General features: G+C 40.8%; 1 protein-coding gene across 3 annotated transcripts in view; it reads right to left on the bottom strand.

Annotated features, from left to right (window-relative positions):
* Nucleotides 1-24,111, bottom strand: part of AMPH (amphiphysin) — a 179,786-nt gene that overhangs the window by 30,377 nt on the left and 125,298 nt on the right. For 2 of the 3 annotated variants that reach the window (XM_036864433.1, XM_036864431.1), the window contains exons 10-16: nucleotides 22,252-22,390; nucleotides 21,016-21,144; nucleotides 13,187-13,303; nucleotides 9,263-9,286; nucleotides 7,261-7,284; nucleotides 4,418-4,450; nucleotides 364-420 (exon numbers count right to left, since the gene is read on the bottom strand). In XM_036864433.1, the coding sequence (XP_036720328.1) occupies nucleotides 364-420; nucleotides 4,418-4,450; nucleotides 7,261-7,284; nucleotides 9,263-9,286; nucleotides 13,187-13,303; nucleotides 21,016-21,144; nucleotides 22,252-22,390 (523 nt within the window). The remainder of the gene's footprint in view (nucleotides 1-363; nucleotides 421-4,417; nucleotides 4,451-7,260; nucleotides 7,285-9,262; nucleotides 9,287-13,186; nucleotides 13,304-21,015; nucleotides 21,145-22,251; nucleotides 22,391-24,111) is intronic. The other variant, XM_036864432.1, reaches the window with a different exon arrangement.

Consider the following 24,111-nt stretch of genomic DNA (forward strand, 5'->3'; position numbering starts at 1 on the left):
GAAAGCCCACGCGCAGCAACGAAGACCCAACGCAGCCAGATAAATAAATAAATTTATTTTTTAAAAAATTAAAAAAAAAAAAAAGAAACACCCATGTCCTTGATGGATAGACTGTGTTCCACTGAAGCCCGTAATTAAGAGACTGATTTTTGCTGTGATCACTGTGCCTTTATAAATAGAAGCAACCACATTCAAAGTCACACTGAGATTTTTCAGAAGCTCTCCTTCTCATTTTCTAGAAAAGAGGCGGGCTACAGAAACCACACTCTGGATTTCAAGCTCTCAATAACCTACAAAGATCAACCTTGGATCATTTGGTGGTAACTAACAACATCCCCAAAACACAAACCAAAATCAGCTTACCAAGTTACAGATCATATTCTGGTCTGTCTGCATTGTGAATAATGTAGTGTCCTGTGGCTGAAAATTGGGAATAAAGTAGAATATTCAAAATTATTAGGGTTTCAGTTAATTTGCCAAAAAAGCAACAACAAAGGCATCATTTAAATTTGCTCGCATGAATTGTGCCAATAAATACATTATAAAGATTTCTTAGTCTCTTTTTATTTTAAATCAGAAAAGCAAAACATGCAGAGATAATTTTTTGACAGTAGTTATTCTAAATAGAAACCTGAGCTAGCAGAATTCAACGATCCGATGAGAGACATTATGTAAAGGGCAGTGTCTTCAGAGGCATCTTTGGTCTGCAGCTTCTCCTCTGGACATCAACATCGAGTTAGAATTTAATGGATCTAAGCTACAAATTTAAACGTTTTAAGATGTTGGAACCTTAATCTTACTATATCACTGAAGTGTGACTTCTATGAGTTAATTATGAGCCATAACTTAAAAACTGTATACAATATATTCATTCAGGATATGAATCCTAAAAAAATCAAGGTGGAGGAAATCTCAGGGAACAGTGATCTCTAGGAGAATCTTCATCAGGTAGCCAGGCTTATACCCTCCAAACAGGAGACTGAAAGAATCTTTCCTGGGTAATCTGACCAAAAAAATCCCTAAAGAATTAAACATCAATGGTTCCCTTCAGAAAAGATGAGTCAGTGACATTTGGTTAAAGATGGTGGATTGAACACAGGCAATTACCTCTGTTACCTCCAGAATCCAAACTAAATAACAATAAGAAAATTAATTTTTAAAGGCATAAACCCATAAGGGTAAGAAGAATGGGAACAAAAACAACATCAACAAAATTCTGAAACTGAAAAGCAAATGAATGAACAGTAGGTAACTTGGGGAACCAAAAACATCTGTACCCTAAGTTGATGTAAGAAATGCCAAAAAGCAAGCCGATTTATTACTCATAAATCCCAATGGATCAAGAATTAGAAAGATGGGGACCACAGGAAATGGAAGTTAGGATGCTGCTAAAGACAGAGGAACTGGTTGGAAGTCTATTAAAAAGTACTTAGACCTGGAGATACTCTCATCTACCTGAAAACCAAGCAATACCCTTTCCACCCCCGACTTGAGATTATTTTCAGAGGCTGAAACGGAGGGTCTCTGGACTGGGGGACACACAGGCATGTTAGGAAAGCAGCAGGATTAAATGAACATTTACATAATAAATATTTAGACATGGGCTCCTCCTCTCCCAACTTCTTCCCCATTCAACTCCCATTACACTGGCAGTGAGGCTTGTACCCCTGCACCCCTGCACCATACACAGACAGGAGACCAAAAGAGTCTTCCCAGGGAAATATGACCAGCTCAAGAAAAAAAAAAAGCCTAAAGAATCTGACACTAGGAATTCCTCAACAGGAAAGATAATCCTACAACCGAATCCTACAACAATACCCATAGTCAATGAGCTCTACCTACTTGTACAAGTCTCTCAGCTTTTCAGTGTCCCCCTCTTATTAAATACGAGGAGACAGCCAAGATCAACAAACATTTAAGAGAAGTTTCAAATATTAAAGGGAGACCGAATAGGTTTAAAAAAGTGGAAGAAACAAAGACTTTACAGGTGGGAAAAGACCTTTGAAAATTATTATTATTAATACCCTTGGAGATATAATGGAAGATGCTGTATTCATGACACAAGAAGAGGATGCTATTAAAAACCAAATATTCAGTAAACAAAAAGAGCTCTTGGAAATTAAAAAAATACATAGAAGTGAAAAATCTGTTGGAAGAGTTGGAAAGCAGAGAAAGAGAAAAGGAAAAAGCAAAGAAAAAGAAATAATTAGAAGACAAGCTCAAGAAGCCAGCATATGAAAAAAGAGAAGGGTTACAGAATGAGAAAACAAAAGAAAGCAAAAGAAATCATCAGTAAGAAAAATTCCCCCAAACTGAAAGACACAGTCTTTAGATTAAAAGGGCCTAGTACAATGTATGAAAATAGACTCAGACCACAGTACATTATTGTAAAATCCTAGAAACACTGGGGTATAAAGAAAATTACACAGACTTCCAGAGAGAAAGAGAAAAAGAAGGTGAGAGGGGTACATAAGGGGGCAGAGAGAGAGAGAGAGAGAGAGAGAGGGTTTCTTACAAAAGATCAAGAATCAAAATGACAATTTCTCAGTGGCAAGGCTAGGAGGTAGAATCGAGTGGAACGATGGCTCCAAAATTCTAAAGGAAAACGGTTTACAACTTGTAATATAATATCCAAACTAACAATCCATTATGTACATGGGAACAAAATTATTTTCAAACAGAGAAGGTCACAAATGCATGCTTCTTGTGCACACTTTTCTCAGCAAGCTACTGGAGGATGTGCTCTACCCAAATGAGGAATTTAACCCCAAATGAGGACAATTTTTGTCCTGAAAAGAGTGGATGAAACAGCCTGAAAACAGCCATAGCAGCAAGTCGTAGCCATAGATCCCCAGGTCAGACTGGAGCCATCCAGAAGGACAGTTTCAACCTTCAGGAGGATGAAACTTAAAGAATGTTTAATGTTTTAAACAAAACGAGAGGAGATTTCTATAACCACAGAGTATGCGGTTGAATTAGTAATAAGTACCTAGAAAACTAAGCAAACAAACCAACAAGCTCACAAACAAGACCCTACAATTATTTCCTCAAAGGAAAACAAAACGTTGGCATAAAAGGAAATGTAAACTTCATGACTTGAGCGCTAAGAGCATCTACAGCATCGTGATAATACCACCACTGATTGGCTGGCTGGCTATGACATCACTGGAAGGGCAGGAAGCAGAGAGAGATGTGAACTGGGACCATAGCAGGTTGAAAGCGCTTTAAGTCCTCATCTTCCAGAGAGGTGAGTCCACAGCTAATGCTTTAGAAATCAAGAAGGAGCATTAGAAGAAAGTCATGCACACATATGGAGGTGAAATCAGAGAACCTGCTACAAGGTGTGAAAGTATTTTCCTCTAAGAAGCAGGAAATCAGGGGGTGTAAGATGGTCTGAAGTTTTTTAATTTAAAAAAAAACCTTATAAAATGTTGTTACTCTTTAAACGATGTGAATTTATAAGTGATAAATATAAACTTAAAAAATGAGAAATGAATTCTCATGACCCGATCTTTCAAAGGAGTTCTCGCCTATGGAAGAGAGAAGTTATCATCTCTCTCTGTGTTTGTGTGTTGTTTGTATTTGGGTGTAGGTGTGTGAGTGAGTGGGTTTTCTCTTTTTATAGGTAACATGGGGGAAAGTAGTCAAACTTTGAAATGGAGAAATTCTGAATGTTAAAATTCAAAATTGTTCATGTCTAATATTCTGAGACAAAGCAGTCATCACAGACAAGCAGATATTTGAAGTCTCCCTTGAAGAGGTTTTCAGAACTTATTCCATGAACTTGATAGCCATGTGGCCTGCCTTTCACATGGGTTACACCGTCCATCTGTTGGGACATATACAGTGAATGGGACAGTCCACTGTGCGGCCCGTCTTATTGGCCAGAGCCAACCTACAGTTTCTGATCTTCCAATGGCTCCTTTCTGAAGAACCACTGAAGAAATAAGGTTCCACATAGTATGGCTCTTATATAAATCTTTAGAAGGAGGCTCCTAAAAATCTCTTATATTGTCTAAAGACCCATCTCATTAGTTCAAAGCAATCCTATCTCCTCTTTTCCAACAGCTGAACCTAGGAGATCTCTCAGATAAAGACAACTTCTAATTTCTAGTGGAGGAATCATCAGAATTCCATGGTACAGCTAATAGTATTAACAGTAGCTAACTAGAGTCAAGGAGCACTTAGTGTGTGCTAGGCTGCTGGGCTAAATCTACGTTCACATTTCATTTAATCTTCACAACAACCCTGCAACATTGCTCCTATTACTGTCTCCATTACTGAATTCACAAGAAGTGGGCTCAAATTTTATGCTGACATACTTAAACATTATGCTATCCCAGCAAGCAGAGGTCCATATTTTTAAGATTTGCATCATTCTCAACAGATGGATTTTGCCAGCAAATTGAAATCTTACCTGGGTGAATCCATTAAATGAACCTCCAGAAGGCTGAACAGAAATGGGAATCAGAGTACGTTATTTTTCTCATTACTTTTGTAGGATTGGTAAATGTCTATTAGACAAGTGGGAAAGTAAGGACCACCGCAAATTTTAAAATAATACAAAAGGCTGCTGTGCATGTAAATGCTTGGAAATGGAAAAGGCCATACTGTATTATTTTAAATAGGCTGACAAAAAAAAGAACAACATTATTTTTACAATTATTGCTGGTATGTGGCTCAGGGCTAACCAAAGCCCACTTTCTCAATAATGAGAACATGATTCCAGACAAGAGCCATGAGTGGTTAAATAGCTTGTTTTTTTAGCCATCTATAGAATCTGGAAGCATTTCCAGTATTTCTGTAAATACATCATTTTGATGAACAGCTATTATGAGATTTTATAGTTTCAATGGGCCTGGGTAGAAACATTTCATGTGTTTTTACTGGGGTGGAACCACTTTAGGAACAGTAAATCTGTCTGTTTTATATATATTTTAGAGCTTGAACAATAAAAATGAAAGTAGAAAGAATAAATACAGTAAATAGGATGGTAAAGTAGACACTCATTAGTTTCCAACACCATCATTCTGCTTTTTGTGTTGTTGTTCTGGGGGTTTTGTGTGTGTGAGTGGTTTTTTGTTCGTTTGTTTTGTCAACCTATTTTGTGTTTGGTTTGCACAGATTTCAAGAGGTACATGACAATCTGTCAAGGAGATGAAGCAGATCTTGGAGAAGATAGTGATGGATGATGAAGTCGGTGAGAAACATTAGGAAAAACAGAACCTACAGAAGTCTTTGGCTAGTCTATACTACAGACTGGGGTAAGTACCTCTTCTTTATCAGCCTCTATTTCTTGGTACAACAATCCATATCTCTGGTTAGCAATTTCATCTTCAGATAAATCTGAGTTGTTGGTGTCATTGTCTTGGGGACTAGTGGAACTCTCGGTGCTAACATTCTGGGAGGTTCCCACAACCAATGGTCTAGCTATCTCTTGACTCTGTTCCCCACAGCTAGCAATGGCTTGTTCCCCACATACATCTGCTAGTAAGTCCACCTCCAGCCCTTTCTTGCTACCAACTGTGTCTAAATGTTCCCAGCAATTATCTAAGCCTCCCATATCTCTGATAGGCCAGTGGTTAATAGAATCAAGACAACTGGCAAATCCACTTGCTTGGCCATCTGGTATACCAGAGAATTCCAATATATCCGTATTATTCACTGCTGAATCCAAGCTTGGCTGCCAGATTTGACCTGGATCTGTTCCCCAAGAATCTGGTTTTGCAATTCTTGGCAAGTTAACGGTATGGCTACAGTTCCCAGTCACTGTACTTTCAGGTTCCTCTATTAATGAATCTTCAGCCTTACACAAACCCCAATCTCTTCTGTTTGCATTAGTTCCCAGAGCATAATTAAGATCTGTCCTAGACTGAGCTGCTGCTTCATGTTTTATCGATAAAACAACAGACTGATTTCCATCTCTGTTACTTCCAGGCGCATGTAACACAGCCTCACACTGCATCTCTTCAGCGTCTGCACTGCCCTGTGCTGAGTGATACATTATATCATGGTTAGGAGGGTTGATTAAATTTTTCTTTATGTCTTTTCCAGCTAAGTCCCATCCCTCTGGGCTGGCATCTTCAGGATTAGATACAGAGTCAGTCTGGAGAGGCAGATTCAAAATATCTGTGTGATTGGCAGGGTTAGCTCCAGATCCCTCTATAATTTCACAATTATTTATTACTACTTGAATCCCTTCACCTAGCCCTTGGTCTCTGTCACTCAACTCATCTGCTCTGTCTACACTTTCCATGTCTTTTTCTAATATGTCAGTTTTCTCAAGACACTTTTCATTGGTCTTTACACTTTCCTTATACCCAGCACTTAGATCTTTCCTAGTTTCCTCTTCATTGTTTTTTAAGGTCTCCTGGTCTTGCTCTCCTGCTGTCTTAAAAAGATCTACTACTCTGTTTCCTGTACATGCTCTCTCTTCAAATTCCTCTGTCCCTTCTAGGGCCTTGACACCAATAGCTCCAGCCTCTACCTTTTCATATGTCTCCACACCTGGCCAGACAGAATCTTCTATCTTCTGTTTTCCTTCTTCTTCTTCTGACTTTTTAACATCTTCTTGACTTTCTTTGACCAGGCCACCAGTTTCCATGGCTGGTATCTCTGAGTCAGGTAAATCGGAAGGATGCTCCGTCTCCAAACAAGCAGCCCCAGGCGTGGGCTTTGGGGGCATCTGTTCTTCTCCACGTGGAGGGGCTGGCCCCAGGACATGCTCACCCTGCCCAGCTACAGTGTGCCAGTCCGCAGCAGGAAGTATTCCGTTGGAAAATCCCAGTTCCTGCTCTGCTTCGGAGAGACATGCAGAGTCTTCCTGCGACCCACCCTGGGTAATTTCCTGGCTGACACTGTCTGTACTAGCATCAGGGCCCCAAATAATTGCACCTAAATCAATTTGAGATCTTTGAATTTCTTCGGTCAACCCACTGTCTGGAGGTTCCTCCATGATCAGGTTACACAGGGAAAGACTTTTTGAAGAATCAGTCTTTAGAGTGTGCAGAAAAGCAAAGAAAAAAGAAAAAAACACAAGATGAAATAGATCATGGTAAGATTTGATGAAAAACACAAAGCTCTTCAGTAGGGTAGCACCAGTTACACAAAGCTAGAAAGTATTTAAATTAAATGGCTTAAGGCTAAATCTGTGACTAACAATGCCATGAGAAAAAAAAAAAGCTCATTCTAGATAATATACCACATATACAATCATACTAAATACCAAAAAAATCCAGAATTTTCTGGATATTTACCTACCGGTTGTACCAAATCAGTGCTTGTCTATATGAGTGAAAAAATAATAAGAAATAAGCATAAGCATAATCATAAGGCAAGAGAAGAAAATTCCCTAGCACATTAAAATCCCAGGCTGTCCAAAGTCAACATACTGCTGAAGACTTAGGCCTTTATTGGTTTGATATTAAGTTTTGCAACTTGTTTTATAATAGGAATGAGTTTTGTTCCACGATTGCTAAGACTACACAATTGAAACATGAAAAATGCCTCTGTCATTTACTAATATCAACAAGGAAGTTTTACGGCTATTACATGACTTTTGTTTTAGCAGACTCTGAAATGAAAAGTTTCCAATAAAGAAGCAAGCCTGAGGACACCAGAACAAGATCAAGCATTAGCAGCCACAGAATCACACAGCATCATGTGCTCTGATACAGTGTCAGAAAAAAATCTTTCCCAAACTCATCCTGCCGTTGGTTCTGCCTTTGAGGTGGTGTTTGGATGGAAGATGATCCAATGTACTAACCACTCTGCCTGCCTGGAGGATTTTTCTCTTGTTCTCCCCCCAACCTAGAAGACTTGTCTGCACACAAAGAAATAACACTGAGGAGCTAAGAAGATCAAGAAATGTCAGCTATTATGCCCAGGGAGCTCCCGTCTTACAATCTTGTCATCATTACCATTCCTAGCAGGTGTGTCCTCTGAATTAGTCAGCACTCCTTCTAGATGGTACTTTTATCCTCTCTATACCCTTCCCAGCTAGGGAAGGTAAGGTGTGTAATAACTCCAACTAAAGATATGAAATATTGGAATAACCAAAATTAGCGTTGTCCTCTTAATCTTTAAAAAAAATTAACACAAAGTTGAGGCTAGAATTTTCCAGTGTTCTGAATGTCAATCCATGTATCCCTTTTTGCACATATCCAAGTAAAACCAGCTCCCTAGAAAAGATGTTTTCATTCAACATTTTTTAGCTCTTCTCTTGAGAGCTTTCCACAATGCTTTAAGCTCCTGTGGAAGGGAAGGGGATACTCATCGTTCTGTTTTAAGGGAAGAAAGTAGCAATGTCACCTCAAAAGACCAGGCTCATGAATAGTTAAATCTACCCAACTTTCCTGCTGCTGTCTCACTAATAAAGAAGAAAATGTGAACTCAAGTTGACTTCTTAAGACCACGTGACCAAGGGCTTCTCTAAGAAAGGGTAGACAACGGCCCTACACCAAGGGATGTGAGGCTCTATGTGGGTGCAGTCATTTTCTTAATTTCACAGATGTCACCACCACAACAGCCTGTTTGTGTTTTACTCTGAAGTCTAACTTCTGGAAGTATTCATCCTTGTACATCAGAGTAGCTGAATAAATAACATTAGCAGTAATATCTACCTTGTATTGACACATGCTAGACATTGGGCTAAATATTCTACAAATACTATCTCTAATCCTCACACAACCCTCTGAGGTCGGTGTCATTACCCTTACTTTACAGATGAGAATAACTGAGGCTTAAAGAGTTTTAGTAGAAGTTGCTCAAAGTCATATTGTTAGAAGAACTAGAGTCTAGACTCAAATCCAGGACTGTGTGACTCTGAAGTTCAAATCCTCATTGACTAATAAGCTTCATTGAAAATAATAATGAAAAAATGGTTCCCTGTGTAGAGTAGCTCGTCCTTCACATTTTCTCATCCATACTTTCTGTGTATTCTATAAGCAATAACAAATAAGCATGCCTTCACTACAAAATGTCCTCTGGCCACCGATTATCACAGGAGGATGCATAAAAGGTAAAACACTGAATTCTTGCTCACCCGGGAGTCTGGCACTGACAGTCTTTTCCTCACCATTGTTTCCATGTGCAGGTAAATGCTTAGAAACCCTGAGGGAACTGATGATTGTTCTAGGGGACTACGTTGTCATCAAAAAACATCTGGGTCTTCTTTCCATCACAGATGAAATAAAATATAACAAGGTTCCCAAATGTCTAGCAATCCAGATACACCAAAATACAGAGTTCTTAGTTCCCTTACCGTCCATAGGTCCCAGGGCAATGTCTGAAAACAAACAGAGAAACAAAAATACCATTAACAGACAAATCCCCAGCATGTAAAAAACACGGAGGTGACAAAAGTTCTTGAAATAAAATCATAAACGTTTCAGAAACACTTAGTACAGCGCTGTCCAACAGAACTTTCTTTGGTGATGAAATGTTCCATATCTGTGCTGTCCAATACGGCAGCCACTAGTCACATGTGCTATTGAACACTTGAAATGTGCAAGTGGAACAGACACAAATTTTAAATTTTACATTCTTATATTTAATTTAGGTTTAAAATGTCCACATGTGGCTAGTGGCTACCATATTGGATAGCATAGGTCTAGTCAATCTGCTTTTTGCTCTGTGAGTGAAAACTATATCTGAACTATGATGAATGGGTTTACATTAACACACACACACAATTAAAATGAAGTAAACAAGATGTCCAGGAATTAGAGTTTATCACGTCTTTGAGGAAATGCAGATCCTAATCATTGCGAATGCTCTTTCCTCTCCCCACCCCCCTTACCAAATTCAAGACGATGACTTGTTAATGGTAAATGAATTCCAGAAAAGTAGTTCTTCTGTATGTTGAATTAGACGATAACACACAGCTCGATTAACTGGTAATCGTGCAAATTAGCAGGGTGCCCCCTAAGACATGGGTGAATTACACTTACTACTGGCATTTTAATTATGAAGCTTATTGATCCTGGGGAATGAATCCAGATGGTTCAAATAACTTCCACTGTGCGTGGGGAAAGTGGGGGACACCTCTCTTTCTTATTTCCTTTGTGACTCAGAATTACAGCTAAGGCCACCTCCTTTTCTGCTCATGTCTTTGTGACTAGAATAGATCCATGTTTGAGCACTTATTTTGAATCTCTAAATGTAAACAGAAAATTAAGAGAGCCTGGTACTCCCATCTGAAGACTATGACACTGTCCAGATGGGATTACGGATGTCTGGTTTGGGTTCCGTACTACACAGAAGATGGGCCCTGCGGTCCCAGCTGAAACCTCCCCCCACCGCAGTTGGTCCAGACCTCCTGTAACGGTCCCACCCTGCAGCTCTGGGCAGCCTGGTCGGTGTCTGGGTCAGCACCCGCTTGCAGAACGACTAAGTGTAGAACGGCTCCACTGAAAGCCAGTTACAGGTACTTGGACTCCTTCTGCACCTTATATGCATTTTCTGATTCTGCAAATGGTTGATGTTTTCTTGCTTCACAGCCCCTTAAGAATCACAGCTCCTAGAAGCTCCTACACATCCCTGCATAATGGAGACAGAACAGGTATTTTCTCCAAAGGAAGGCAGCAACGGGAAACGTGTTTATCACTCCTTCGGATCATGAAAGGATGTGTTAGCTCGTGTGGACACTGCAGAGATCACAAGGTGAGGTGTTCTGTGAGCAGCAAGAACACAGATTACAACACGGGGTCAGATGGCTAAGATGGGTCCAGATGACAGAGCCTGCCCTACCCCTGGAATGTTATTTAGATCAAGTTTAGCTTTTAGAGTCCAGGTCTGGTTAACTGCCAGGGTGGCAGAGAATCGCATGCACCTGTATAAACAGGAGTCAAAATGCATTATTAGCTGAAGATCGAATCACACATTGTAGAGATGAAGCAGCTGTGATTAAGCTGCATATTTATGCTGGGAAATGGCTGAAGTGGATGACCAGTATGAAAATTGTTGGCCATAGACATCACATCTCTCATCTGCTTGGAATACGGAAATATATTCTAAAATAACCGCCACTGGGGTCTTGTTCACTATAAATTCAAACTTCACAGAACCTGGTAGCAATTCACAATCTGACTGTATCTGCAAACCGTCTCCACAGATGTCTAATAAAGCAAAACTCTGGATCTCAAAATAAGATAAAATAAAATAAAACACGGGGTCAGGCGATGGGGAAGGGAGAGCATTTCGAGTGAAGGGCAGAGAAGGTAGCAGATTTTAACAGCTCTGTGCTTTTTGTTATCTCAGCCTAGACTTTTCTTCTTAGCCAAAGAGGAGAGATGTGGTTAGCCCTGGATCACAGGACAATCTGCAGTGAGGTGACTCAATTACGGCCACTGCGAAGTTACAGCAGCTAATCACCTGGCCCGAGGGAAGGATAGAGGGGCACACACAGCTTGCCCTGATGGCAGTAATACGTTTCCTCCAGAAACTGAGACCTTTGAAGATATCACCAAGGTCACTTTTTGTTTGTTTGTTTAGTTCTGAAAGAATCTCTTAGCCTTAAGTTCCATGATTCATGGCTTCTTTTAATCATGAATTGATGAGAAGAGGTTTCTCTCCTGAGTCAGACTTGCAGACAGAAATCCTGTGGTATCTCACCCCCTGATCATCACAGCAGACACTGTGGAAACTTTCTTCCTGCCACTAAAGTAATAAATGTTGGAGGGGAAGGCAGAAGAAGTCCCTCGAATTCTGCTGGCTTTCTACACAATGAGAAAGCTCTGGAAAGGAGATGTTCTGAATGATATGTACATTCATTTTCTGCTTTGCTTGGCCACCAGGATAGAATCGTCAAACTTGCTGACAATGACTACATTAGCATTTTCCAAAGTGAGTTTTAGAGACCATTCCCATGAATGTTAAGACCGTTTCATTGAAACAGATTTCTGGGGTCAAACAAATTTGGGAAACCCTAAGTTAAACAAATCTAACCAGTTTTTTTAAATTGTAGGACTTCTTGGCGCCCTTATTATTCTAAGGCACATCACGAATATCTTAAAAGGTAATTAATAGAACGTCCTGAAACATTCATCTAAGAGACCCATTATTTTTTTTTTTGCAAAGTACCTTTCCGACTAGTGTCTAATCTACTTGATTGCCTGCTTTACTGATGTCTCAGATTTTTATTTTTATTTTACTCCAATACAACCCGGAGGCCTGCAGAAATCCAATCACATTCTGGAACAAAATATGGATTAAAGAGGAGTTTTATTTATTGAGGGTCACAGTGAGCTGTCTGTGCCCCAGTGGTTTACTGTATCAAGAAGGCTTCACAACCAGGAAGTTGAGCTGGGTCTCACTTCCTAAGTTGAGTTTTGCAATACACTGTGATTAATTAATTTGAAGTACATTGTAGCATCTTTGGATTTTCCCAAACTCAAATGTGAGGCCCCGACCACATCAAAAATACTGAAATAAACAATTTCTGGGTAGCAAAAATTCTGAGTTAACTTCCTTCCATGAGCAGAGACAACTGTGAAGTAACTATATTCCAGAGGAATCACCCACAGGTCATGACAGCATGCACCACCAGTATCCCTCTGATAGACAATGAGATCATAATAACTACTGAAATGGGAAAACTGTTGAGAGGGAGGAAGTCGTGAGCAGGGGTAAGCTTGGATAAGCAAGGCCAACTGTGCATCAAGCCATGATCAAGAACACATAGGCCATCATCACCATCATCAAGTTCAGAACTATCAATACTGAAAAAAAATTCCTGTTGGGGCAAAATCTCATGGTGATTTCAAACATGCCTTAATTTGCGAAGTATGAGGAAGGAACGTAGAGAAAACAGTAAGAAGATTAAACCCCAAGCCCAAAGAAACAGCCTTATTTTGGGAAGCCATAAAATGTATCATCCAAACCTGGACACTTCTGAGTACAAATGTGGTTCTGTGGATTACCATTCTGAGATGGATGATTCCTGGCAAACTGGAATGTATGTTATCCCAGCTCTGTGGGTAGAGAAAGCTAATGGTAGGGGAGAATTGAGAATAATTGACAGTGATCAAGTCCTCTTTCTACCCTTCCTTCCCATTAGGAAATATTTGTCAACTGAAAAGAAAAGTCAATAGTCACGTGAAAGGGAGAGGGGTCAGCGAAATGCCTTACTGAGCTTATTAAAGTTTATGAAATATCAGCCCCAAACATCAAAAAATCCACTTGGTACCTGCGACATGGGTGAGTGGGTTACTCCAGCAGAACCCGCAGAGGGCATGTCAGGCTTGAAAGGATCAAAGTCCAGATCCAACAAAGTCTCCTCTTTCTTCACCTCAGGGACTTCATTCTGTTAAAACAAAACAAAACATGCACGAGCTTGAATCTGATCAGACTTCATGATCTATTCCATGTATAACCCTCCAATTTCAGCTGATATCCCCAAAGCACACTTTGATAATTTACCATTTAGCTGGCTCATCCATGGGCTCCCAGAGTCACTAGTTGTGTATGATGAGAGGCAAAATAACCACCTCCAGCCAAGTATCACCTAAGATGTTCAGGTACATGGCCCAGGCTCCAGTTCTTATCCTTTGTTCAGCTCCAAGTCCAGGCAACAAAGAGAATGTCTGAGAAATGTATCCTAAAGCCACCAAGAACCAAGGAATCTCCTTCTCTGCCAGCTCAGGAGACTCAGGTCAAGATTTACAGAGGACCAAGTAGATAAGATGGGCTAAGGCTTGGACCCGTTACAGTCACCCACTGCTGTGAGCCCCCTAGGAAGCTAAGATTCAAAAAGTAAGGGGGACTTCCCTGGTGGCGCAGTGGTTTAGAATCTGCCTGCCAATGCAAGGGACACAGGTTCAAGCCCTAGTCCGGGAAGATGCCACATGCCGTGGAGCAACTAAGCTTGTGCGCCACAACTACTGAGCCCGTGCTCTAGAGCCCACGAGCCACAATCACTGAAGCCTGTGCGTCTACAGCATATGCTCCGCAACAAGCGAAGCCACCGCAATGAGAAGCCTGTGCACTGCAACAAAGAGTAGCCCCCGCTCGCTGCAACTAGAGAAAGCCCGCACGCAGCAACGAAGACCCAAGGCAGCCAAAAATAAATAAATAAATAAATGGAAAAAAAAAAAAAAGAAAGAAATTAGAGTGGGGGCAGAGCCACAGACATTAGAAAGAACATTAAGGAAATATTATGAACCACTTTATTCCAATACATTTGACAACTTAGATGAAACAGACAAATTTCTTAGAAACACAAACTCCCAAGGCTTATTCACAAAGAAATGACTTGAATTGCTCTATATCAATTCAAGGAATTGCATTTATAGTTTAAGACATTTGTCCATTAATAATAATAATAATAGTAATAACGACCCTTCAGGCCCAGATGGCTTCTCTGTTGAATTCTACCACATATTTAAGGAAGAAAAAATACCAGTCCCATATAATCTTTCCTGGAAAATTGAAGATGAGGGAATACTTCCCAATTCATTCTATGAGGCAAGCATTACCCTGGTACTAAAATCAGACAAAGATGTTGTTTTAAAAAAACACCCTGTGGACTAATAAACCTCATGAATATAGACAGAAAAACTCTAGAAAAAGCTTTGGCAAATTGAATAAAAATATGTATACAAGTATAATGTATCATGACCAAATGGAATTTATCTCAGGAATGCATGATAGGTAAAAAAGTCAACTTCCTCAACCTGATAAAGGGTATCTACAAAAACCTACAGCTATCATCATGCTTCATAACAAAAGACTGGACGCTTTTCCCCTGAGATCAAGGCAAGGACAACTTCTTCACCATTTATTTTCAACATTATACTGGCAGTACTAGACAGTGAACTAAGGCAGGAAAAAGAAATAAAGGGCATCCAAATTAGAAAGGAAGAAATAATACTATCTTTATTCACAGAAGATACAATCACCTATATAGAAAATCCAGTGAAATCTGCAAAAAAGCTAAGGAACTAATATTGGGTTTAACAAGGCTGCAGGATACAGCATCAATATACAAAAGTCAGTTATATTTATATATAACAGTATAAAAACCCAGAAACTGAAATTTTTAAAATATGATTTACAGTCACACTAAAAATACGAAATACTTAGGGATAAACCCAACAAAAGATGTGAAATGCTTGTATACTGAATACTACAAAACACGGCAAAGATAAGTTAAAGATCTTAATAAAGGGAGAGATATACTGTGTTTATGGGTCAGACAACTCAATATTATTAAGATGTCAATGCTTCCCAAATTGATCTATAGGATCAATGCAATTCCAATCATCTGTATTGGGTTGAATACTGTGCCCACCCATTCCCCTGTAAAATTCACGTCCATCAGAAACCTCTGAATGTGACCTTATTTGGCAATAGGTTCTTTGCAGATGTAACAAAAATAACATGAGGTCATACTGGATTAGAATGGGCCTTAATGCAATAGCTGGTGTCCTTATAAGAAGAGGGAATTCTGGATATAAAGACACAAAGACAATGCCATGTGAAGATACAGAGCACACAGACACACAGGGAAAATGCAGTGTGACGACAGAGGCATAGAGTGGAATGATGGGTCTACACACCAATGAACACCAAGGACTGCCAGCAACCAACAGAAATCAGAGGTGCAAGAAAGAATCCTCCCCCAGAGCCTTTCAGAGGGAACACGGCCCTGCTGACACCTTGATCTTGGACTTCTAGCCGCAGAACTGTGAGAGAATAAATGCCTGTTATCTTAAGCCACGCTATTTGTGGTGCTTTATTACGACAGCCCTAGAAATCTAATACAATGTCCCAAAAGTTTGTAGAAACTTACAAATTGATTCTGAAATTCATATGGAAACTCAGAGAACCTAGAATAGCCGAAACAACTCTGAAAAAGAATAACAAAGTTGAAGGACTAAACCTATCTGGTTTCAAGACCGTATGAAGGGACAGTCATCAAGATAGTGTGGTACTGGCATAAACGTAAGCAAAAAGATCAATGGAAAACCAGCCCAGAAATAGAACTATATACATATGGACAACTAATCTTCCACAAAGGTACAAAGGCAATTAAGGAGAATAATGCTAGACTTTTCAACTATTGTATATCCATATGTAAAGAAATAAATTTCAACCTATACTGACTGACTCTGGGCTTGAAAAGCACTATTTTTTCCTCTTTCCAATTTTCATCTTATTAATTCTTTCTGTCTTCAAAGAATGTTAACATGTTTACTTTGAAAAAAATATCAACTGAAAGTAGAAGCAGCTGGTCCAGAAATACGCTACATTGAAAAGAAAAGCCAGGGCGGTATTTAAAAGCAGGTTACAGACACCCAGGAAGCCAGTGATGCACATGTAAATAATCGCGGGCTGGCCCCATCAGGATTGAGGAGATGAAAAAGGGCTGTCTCGTGAACGTATTTTGCAAGTTGGAAAATCTATTTCAGTTTGATTGGCTAGGAAAAAGAGGATGATTTCAAGCACTTAAAATGTAAGATGCAGCCTTAGGCTGGAGAACGGAGATCTAAGAGTAGCAAAGTAAATAGTGCTGAGTTGATCCCGACGGTCACACGATTTAAAGGCTGTGCTGAGGTCTTGCCTTCCTGCACATCAGCGTGACAGGAGGGCTTGGAGGAACAAGCTGGGGTGTTCAGAAGATAATCTCTTTGGATTCGTAAGCAAGAAAGCTATATCAAAGAGAGAAAATATGTGACGTCACTGTTGGGAAAAGATTTAGACCAAATAGTTGGGGTATCTGCTATGAAAAAAATCCAAAAACAAGCCATCTTTTCTTCCGCGCTGCTATTTGACAGGAAAATAGGCAAGAAGGGACCCTGCCCCTAACCCTGCCTCTGAAGGGGTCCCCACGCTTTTGAGCACCTTTCTTGGAATTTTTTAGATCACCCTCTGGTTGTGGGAACCAGCTACAGCTAGCAGTGCCATCCAAGCAGGACACCCCTGGACCAGGACCTGCATGGGCCCGGACCCCATCTTTCCACTTTGGAGCATTCTCCCACCCTAACTCCACAGGGAGGGTCCATCTCATGCCCCAGGAATCTGGGGCTCATAAACCACCAGGTTGTCCTGGAACTTGGTGGCCAGGCCTGCTTCGGAGAGGGTGGGTGGTGAGCAGACTTTTCCCACTGGCCAGCATGGCATTTCACTTATGGGATCCCGTGAGGCTGGCCACCAGGATGCTGCTGGTATGCTCTCATCAAGTGACTCAGATGCTTATATGGAGAGCCCCTGCGCCAAAACAAGTATTTGCTCAGGACCACGATCCCTAAGGAAAGGTCTGGTGGGAGGGGAGAGTGAATATCTGAATTAAAGTTAAGTCATCAAGTCAGCACAGAAAGCAGTCCAGGACATTTTTTGAGGAAAAAAGGAGACAACCTTGCATGTACACATATATCTATGTGTATTTATATACATGACTGTTTTTTTTGGTCTTGATCTCTTGTAAAAATCTTTTTTATTTCCCATATATTTGGTTTCCAGGGACGTAATACCTTTTAAAAATGTTTACCAAAAATCCATTTCCTAAGAATAGAGTATTTTGAGGGGAATGGGAGATTATTTGAGAAGCGTTGATTTAAAGAAAGTACACAGGGATTTTGTTGCAGAACTCCTCAGAGCCCCATACATGCTGATAGGGACTAGGAAAAATGCAAAAGGAGATGCAGCCCCTCCCACCCTTCTATGATCAAAGATGCCCTTTTCACAGCATCTCATGGGACTAGATGGAAAATGCTGTTTTAAAAGGATAATGCAGGTGTGTGCATGCACGCGCGCACACCACACACACACACACACACACACACACAGGATTTCTTCCTATTTAAGTTCCTGGGAGTTAAAAACATGGAGGGATGGATTTGTCCTTTATTGGGTCCATATTTGTAAACACAGAACCAGAAAAGCAAAGTCAGCCCTGTGATCTTGATAAGCAGGCATCTCCCTATAAGCAGGTAAGGATATTTCCAGAGAAGATTCTGGGAAATATATATTTCCCGAATACACATGCTACATTTAAGGTTTGGGCCATTAGAGGGCTCTGTAGACCTGATGGATTTCTGTTTCCAATCCCAGGACGTTCTCAAGAGAGAATTATCGCTGTGACGAAGCCTGGTGTATGAAACATACAAATCCATCAGAGATGAGGAATATTTCATTCATCACATCTTGAGCTTCTAGGTGGGATTAATACAAATGCTTTTCTTCCCCATTATGCAAATGATAAAAATAGCAAACTGGGGGCATAAATCTATTTGTTAAATGTAAAATGACCCATTAAACATTTTTAAAATAGTAAAATAAAACTTATATATAAATATATATATGAATCACTTCGCTGTCCACCAGAAACTAACACAACGATGTAAATCAACTATACTTCAATAAAGAAAAAATAAGTGAAATTAAATAAAGCTAGATTATATCACTCAATAAGGGAGAAAGCAGACTGAAATACAAATCCTTGATTCACCCCTGCTCTTATTGTGACATGAGACTCACAGCCATTGAGTCGATGGAAATGCTTCGAGTTATATACTGGGGTCCACCTGCTAGAACCATGTTGCCACTTAGATCCAGAAGAAAATGACAGAAACTCCTTTCTGCCTCCTTCCCAGATTAAAAGAAAACGATCTATATGAAGTTGAACCCCCAAAATGCACCCCCATAATGTCTCTGGGGGTTACTTCTTTCAAAGTCACCTGGCACACTGATGGACGTGACCCAGCCGGTAAGCTATAAATGGTAGACAGACAAAGCTTGATGATTTCAGAGCAGATACAGGCCAAGAAACCATGGCATTGAGTGTGCTGAGTCCAGACAAATGATATTTATATACACATCCAAATTTGAAGAGAAAGTGTATTTCTTTAGGTTTCAAACACTGTAATAGATATAAAGCAAAAATAAAAACCTGTTGTAAAGTTCTAAAAAAAAAAAAAAGAAATGATAAAAGGCGCAAACGTGTATTAATATATATCGCAAAATGGGAGATGCTTTTCCTTCCCTTTCCAACAGCCTTGGAGTCGTGTACACAGACTGTCCAAGCTGAGCCAAGGGGGCTCCACCAGCTAACTGTGTCCCTGCAGTAGCCACAGCTGCTCCGGCCACAGCTGGAGACGTTTCTGCTTTGAAGGGTGCTTCCTCTCCCTCTCCTCTCCTCTAACTCTTGGCTTTGCCCATCACTCTCATTCAACAACACCAGCACACGTTAACACTCTTAGAAGGATTGAGGCACCTCTTCTGGCATCTGTAATTTTTAGAAGTGCTTTGAATCTTTTTCTTCCCCCACTGTAAAGGACCCTTATCTGAGCCAGCAAACTGCAAATAAAAAAAACATTTTCAAAGAAAGAACTCTTTGAAACCCCATCTTTACTTCAGAACCAGTCTCTGTGTCACGTTTTCTCTACTTCAGTGGCCTCAGCTGCTACATGTCCTGAGCTAAATACACACGGCTTCTAGGTGGCCACATTCTCTATTGATGATGGAATTGCGAGGATGCCCTCGTGGGGTCCAGGTGAAAGCAACTTGAGTAAGGGTATTATCACCCTAAAACACTGTCACTTTTAAACTGATGTAGCTAAAAACAGAACGAGCTGTTAGAAATACAAAGGGACAGCACAACCTGGAAATGAAAACTGCTCAAGTTTGGTGCCAGGGCCATGGCGGATGCTGGGTAAGATGATTTGGCTCTAAGTCCGCTATCCCTGGTGGCATCTGCGTATCCACAGATATAACTGGTCCACGCACTGATAAAAGTGCAGTTCCCCCTCCTCAAAGGAGCTGCTAAATCACATTTCAAGTTCTAATTAGCTTACCAAATTCAGCACCGCATACAAACAACAGGAGAAGGAAAACAACAGCTAAATCATCGTGCTGATCCGTAAATGCCCCCGAAAGAGATGAGAAATTATGATGTGCCTCTGCACTGCTTCTGAGTCTTTATTTTCTGAGCTCCCTGTTTCTAGTACATTATTTCCATTATTATCGACAGGATGCAATTGTAATTGGGATACAATACGTAGTGTTGTTATGGATGTACTCAGTAATTACAATGTTGTGTTGGCACCCCTTGCAAAACGTTAAAATTATTTCTGACCCTGAGAACACCAGGAGGAAATGATATTGGCATGACTTCTCTGGGGACATTCACTCTTAACAAAGAGATGGCTTTGAGGGCATTAGGAGCAACTAAGTCAAGACTATCCTTGAGGCAACGGGACAACCAAACTGGGACAGGTGTAGGTTTAACATTGAGAGTAGCTGTAGGTAGAACACACACACAAACAGGTATCTTGAAAAGCAGGGGGAACGCTGGTGCCAAGTCATGTAAATGAATACATTTACTCCTGCTAAAGGTCAAAAGACTTAATATTCACCTCTTTGAATTTCATTTTCCTATCCTCTACTAGGGAGCAATATGGAAGAAATGATAAAAGGCGCAAACGTGTATTAATATATATTGATATCACCAAGGTGCTGGTGAAGTAACAGAAAAAGTGGAAGTAACCTGTGACCACCATCAGCGGTTGGTTACATCCATCTGATAGAACACCCCAGTCAAACATTTTTTTTGGAAAAGACAATATTATGACATGAAAAAATGCCCAGTAAGATGAAGCAGAAAATTCAGGAATACATAACAATACAATCCGAATTCTGTGCTGCAAAATGGATAAAACAAAAAAACTAAAAGAAAAAATAACTAAAAGAAAGTAAACCAAAATGCATCAGCAGTTACGTTAGTGTTATGACTTAAGGGATTATGAAAATTCTTCACTTTACACTTAGTACTTTTCCCAACTTTCTATAGGAAGGATGTACAACTCTTAACAGTGGGAAAAATGAGTCTTTTCAAATACCGCGCATCTCCCATTTGAGAACCCTTTAGACATACCAAGTATTGATAAAGCAAACCTGAATGACAACTAAAATTACATTGCTGGCTTGAACATCTGCCACCTTCCTTAGAGATGAGCTCTGAGAGTCCCTCTGCTGTGGTTCTTTAGTGAACATCCCAGCTCTGTATCAGGCACTCACCTGAGAAGGTGTCGTCACACTGATTTCCGGAACAAAGTTGTCCTCGAAGAAACTGATGATGTTCTCCTGCTGCAGCTCCTTTGTTGGGGTGACTTTAGGGAGAGGTGGGACGGGAGGCCCTTTCCTTGTCTAAGAAGCATCACACAAACAAACAGGGGTTAATTCAGGCAAAGATGGCATGGGAGACATGCAGAAATGTCACATGAACAGAGCTAGGGGAACAGATTGATTGCTGATTGAAATGTAGGTCTGCTTAGAGAAATAAGCCCACGTGATTCAGGCAAAGAACGCCTGCTTGGGTGGCCCTCAGAGCTCTGAAAACCAGTGGTCCAATGAGAAAAATTCAGGCTATGAGGCTCCACCCATCTCAACCCAAGTGCTATACACAGGGCTGCGGTGCCACGTGTACCTGTGCCTCTCAAGTTAAACTAAGGCAATACCTTCTCTGAAGTCAACTGAAAATGATTTCTCACTTCAGCAGTGCATTAGAATTCCAGAACTAACATCCAGCAAGCTTTTCACTGGAGTCAGTGAGACCACCATCAGCAGCATACATCTCACTCGGCACTCCAGTGTTTTGGAAAATAAGGGTTTTAGAGATCTATCCATTATTCATATCTTCTTACAACGTTCCTTAGTTTCAACCATACACAAGAAAGCTTGAACTGGACTGGAGACTTCAAGTTTCCCCATAGGAATTTCATTTTTGCCAAAAGCAGGGAAGATAAGGGTGGCCATTTTTCCCTGTATTTATCTTTGCTTGGCCCTTTCTGTTTCTTTCAAACACTTGTTCCATCATTTTTGTTGAGCGCATGCGCAATATACCGTGGGTGATGCAAAAAACGTGAAATGACATACACGTCGTGGCCTTTCTCGCTCCAGATGTTACCTAAAGCACTAACAGGAGGGAGGCTTCATGGAAAAGGTAGGATTCGACAGAACCTTAAAGGACAGGATTCTGAGAAAAGGAGAGCATGCGAGCCTGAAGAAGCTGCGATTGTGGAAAGACGTCTCAACACATTCAAGCAGAGGGTATGTGAGGAAACGTAAACATCCAAGTACGAAAAGGAAGCTGATTCCTTGGTGACGATCACAATGCCCAAGGCTCCCACCTCAGAATCTGCCTGACTGGAAACTCTTGTCAATGTCCCCGCCCCATAGAATCATCCCAGGTGCGGTCAACTCAGCACCAGTTTTTCCAGTCCCCCTAATATTATACATGTGATCTCTTCCTACCTGCGAGGGTGACCGAGGCCGGGCTGGTGCAGGAGATGCGGGTGCCAGCGTGTGATTGGGACTAGCTGTCGGGCTCGGGATGGGTGAAGGCTCCTCGGGCGGCGATGGCGTCTTTGCAATACGGAGAGGACCCGAGTCGCTGGATGAACACAGAGAGTAAGCAGGGCTCCTTCTAAGGAACAGAACTTATTTCTCAGGGGCCCTCCTTCCCACAGAAAAGCTGAGGCATTCCAGGTACTTCTGGTTATCTACTCCCTCTTCCTGTTAATTCTGGTTATTAGCAACGGTGATGTGGTAACTGGTACTATCTATCATCCACTGTGTGCCAGATCCCGTTCATGTATTATCTCTAATCATCACAAGACCCATGCATGACTGTCCCCACTTTACAGGTAAGTAAAGTAGGGCACGGAGAGGATAAAGAATCCCTAAAGTCACTGGGCAATTTAGTGAATCTGAATTCTGGCCTTGGTAATGCGAACCCCTGTTCTTTCCACTGGGCCAGACAGACTCTGCAAGGATCTTCCAAACATAAGCTGAATTAATTGAACTCATTTTACTTTTGACTTATAAGAGAATCTTGCTATGGCATAATCTATAGCAAAACCTACCCCCCCCAAATGATTAATGGGGTATTAAAAGGCATCCCTAGGATAGCACTCATTAAGATTTTGTAGGAGTGCTTTCTGATGACATTTAGAAATTAATTCATTATTTCTCTTTCTACACCTTATGGCACAGTGACTCAACTCAGACAGCTTGAAACTGCAAACATGTCATGTGATGGGTGAGAGTCTGTACTGTTCCCTGAGAGCCCACTACATTCCCGGCACCAGGCCAGATGCTTGTCATCAACCCAAATGCAACGGCTAAGACACCACTCGGGATACATCCTACTCTCTAAGAATTTCTAAACTCTACAGATTGAGGGAACAAGGTCTGCACCCTCAAATAAATGAGCACGTACACAGCAGCAGGGTCTACGTATTCAAGGGGCTGAGGGAGTAGGTCCCGTGGACAAGACACGGACATATGCATGATTGGGGCCGTGCCAGCAATCATGGCCTCTGCTGGGAAGCACAGCCCCCAATCTATGCCAAATGGAGACCCCGCTGAGCTCACTCACCACCTCGTTCTGCGGAGGAACATTGAAAAAAATGAAGAACATTTGTTAAGTGGTCGTGGCCCCGCTCTTTCTTCATTGTATCTGATTCAGCAACATTGCAACTTCCAGATGCCTTTGTCCCTTTCCTCTCTGTGTAAGGGAGCAACCTTTTCCCATGCACTGCATCTCTAAATCGCCCAAATGTCACTGTGATATTCTTATTACAATTCTTTCTTGGTTTCTAACCTCATATTGAAATAATTGTATTGGAAACAGCAGCTCTATCCCGTTCCTGTATTCTTTTAGGCAACATTCTTTCCCTTAGACAAAGAAAATATACTTAATGCTCACTTAGAATAGCAGCCAGAGTAGGGATTACAAGTACAGCTAGACCAAGGGGCATCAAATAAGAAAATTACCTATTTCCGGGGAGTTCCAAACACTAATCTATGGAGGTGGTGGTGCCTCTGTAAGAGTATGTGTGTTTTTATAAATGCGTGTGTATCATGTATACATTGACTGATGTTAAAATAAGTACAGAATGTCAGGACTGCATATTACCTTAGAAGCTGTTTAGTTCAATAGCACATTTTTATTTCTGTTGATTAAAAAAGAGCTCTTAAACCAGAAAGGTTATTGAACTTACTCAAGGAAGGCAAAGCAAATTAACTGCAGAGTCAGAAACTTGAAAGCCGAGAATTCTGACTTCCAACCCAAGCCTCACTAGCCTGCATTACTTGAGTACATAATGTCTG

Source organism: Balaenoptera musculus, chromosome 9 (assembly GCF_009873245.2).
Source record: "Balaenoptera musculus isolate JJ_BM4_2016_0621 chromosome 9, mBalMus1.pri.v3, whole genome shotgun sequence".
In the NCBI taxonomy this organism is placed as follows: domain Eukaryota; kingdom Metazoa; phylum Chordata; class Mammalia; order Artiodactyla; family Balaenopteridae; genus Balaenoptera; species Balaenoptera musculus.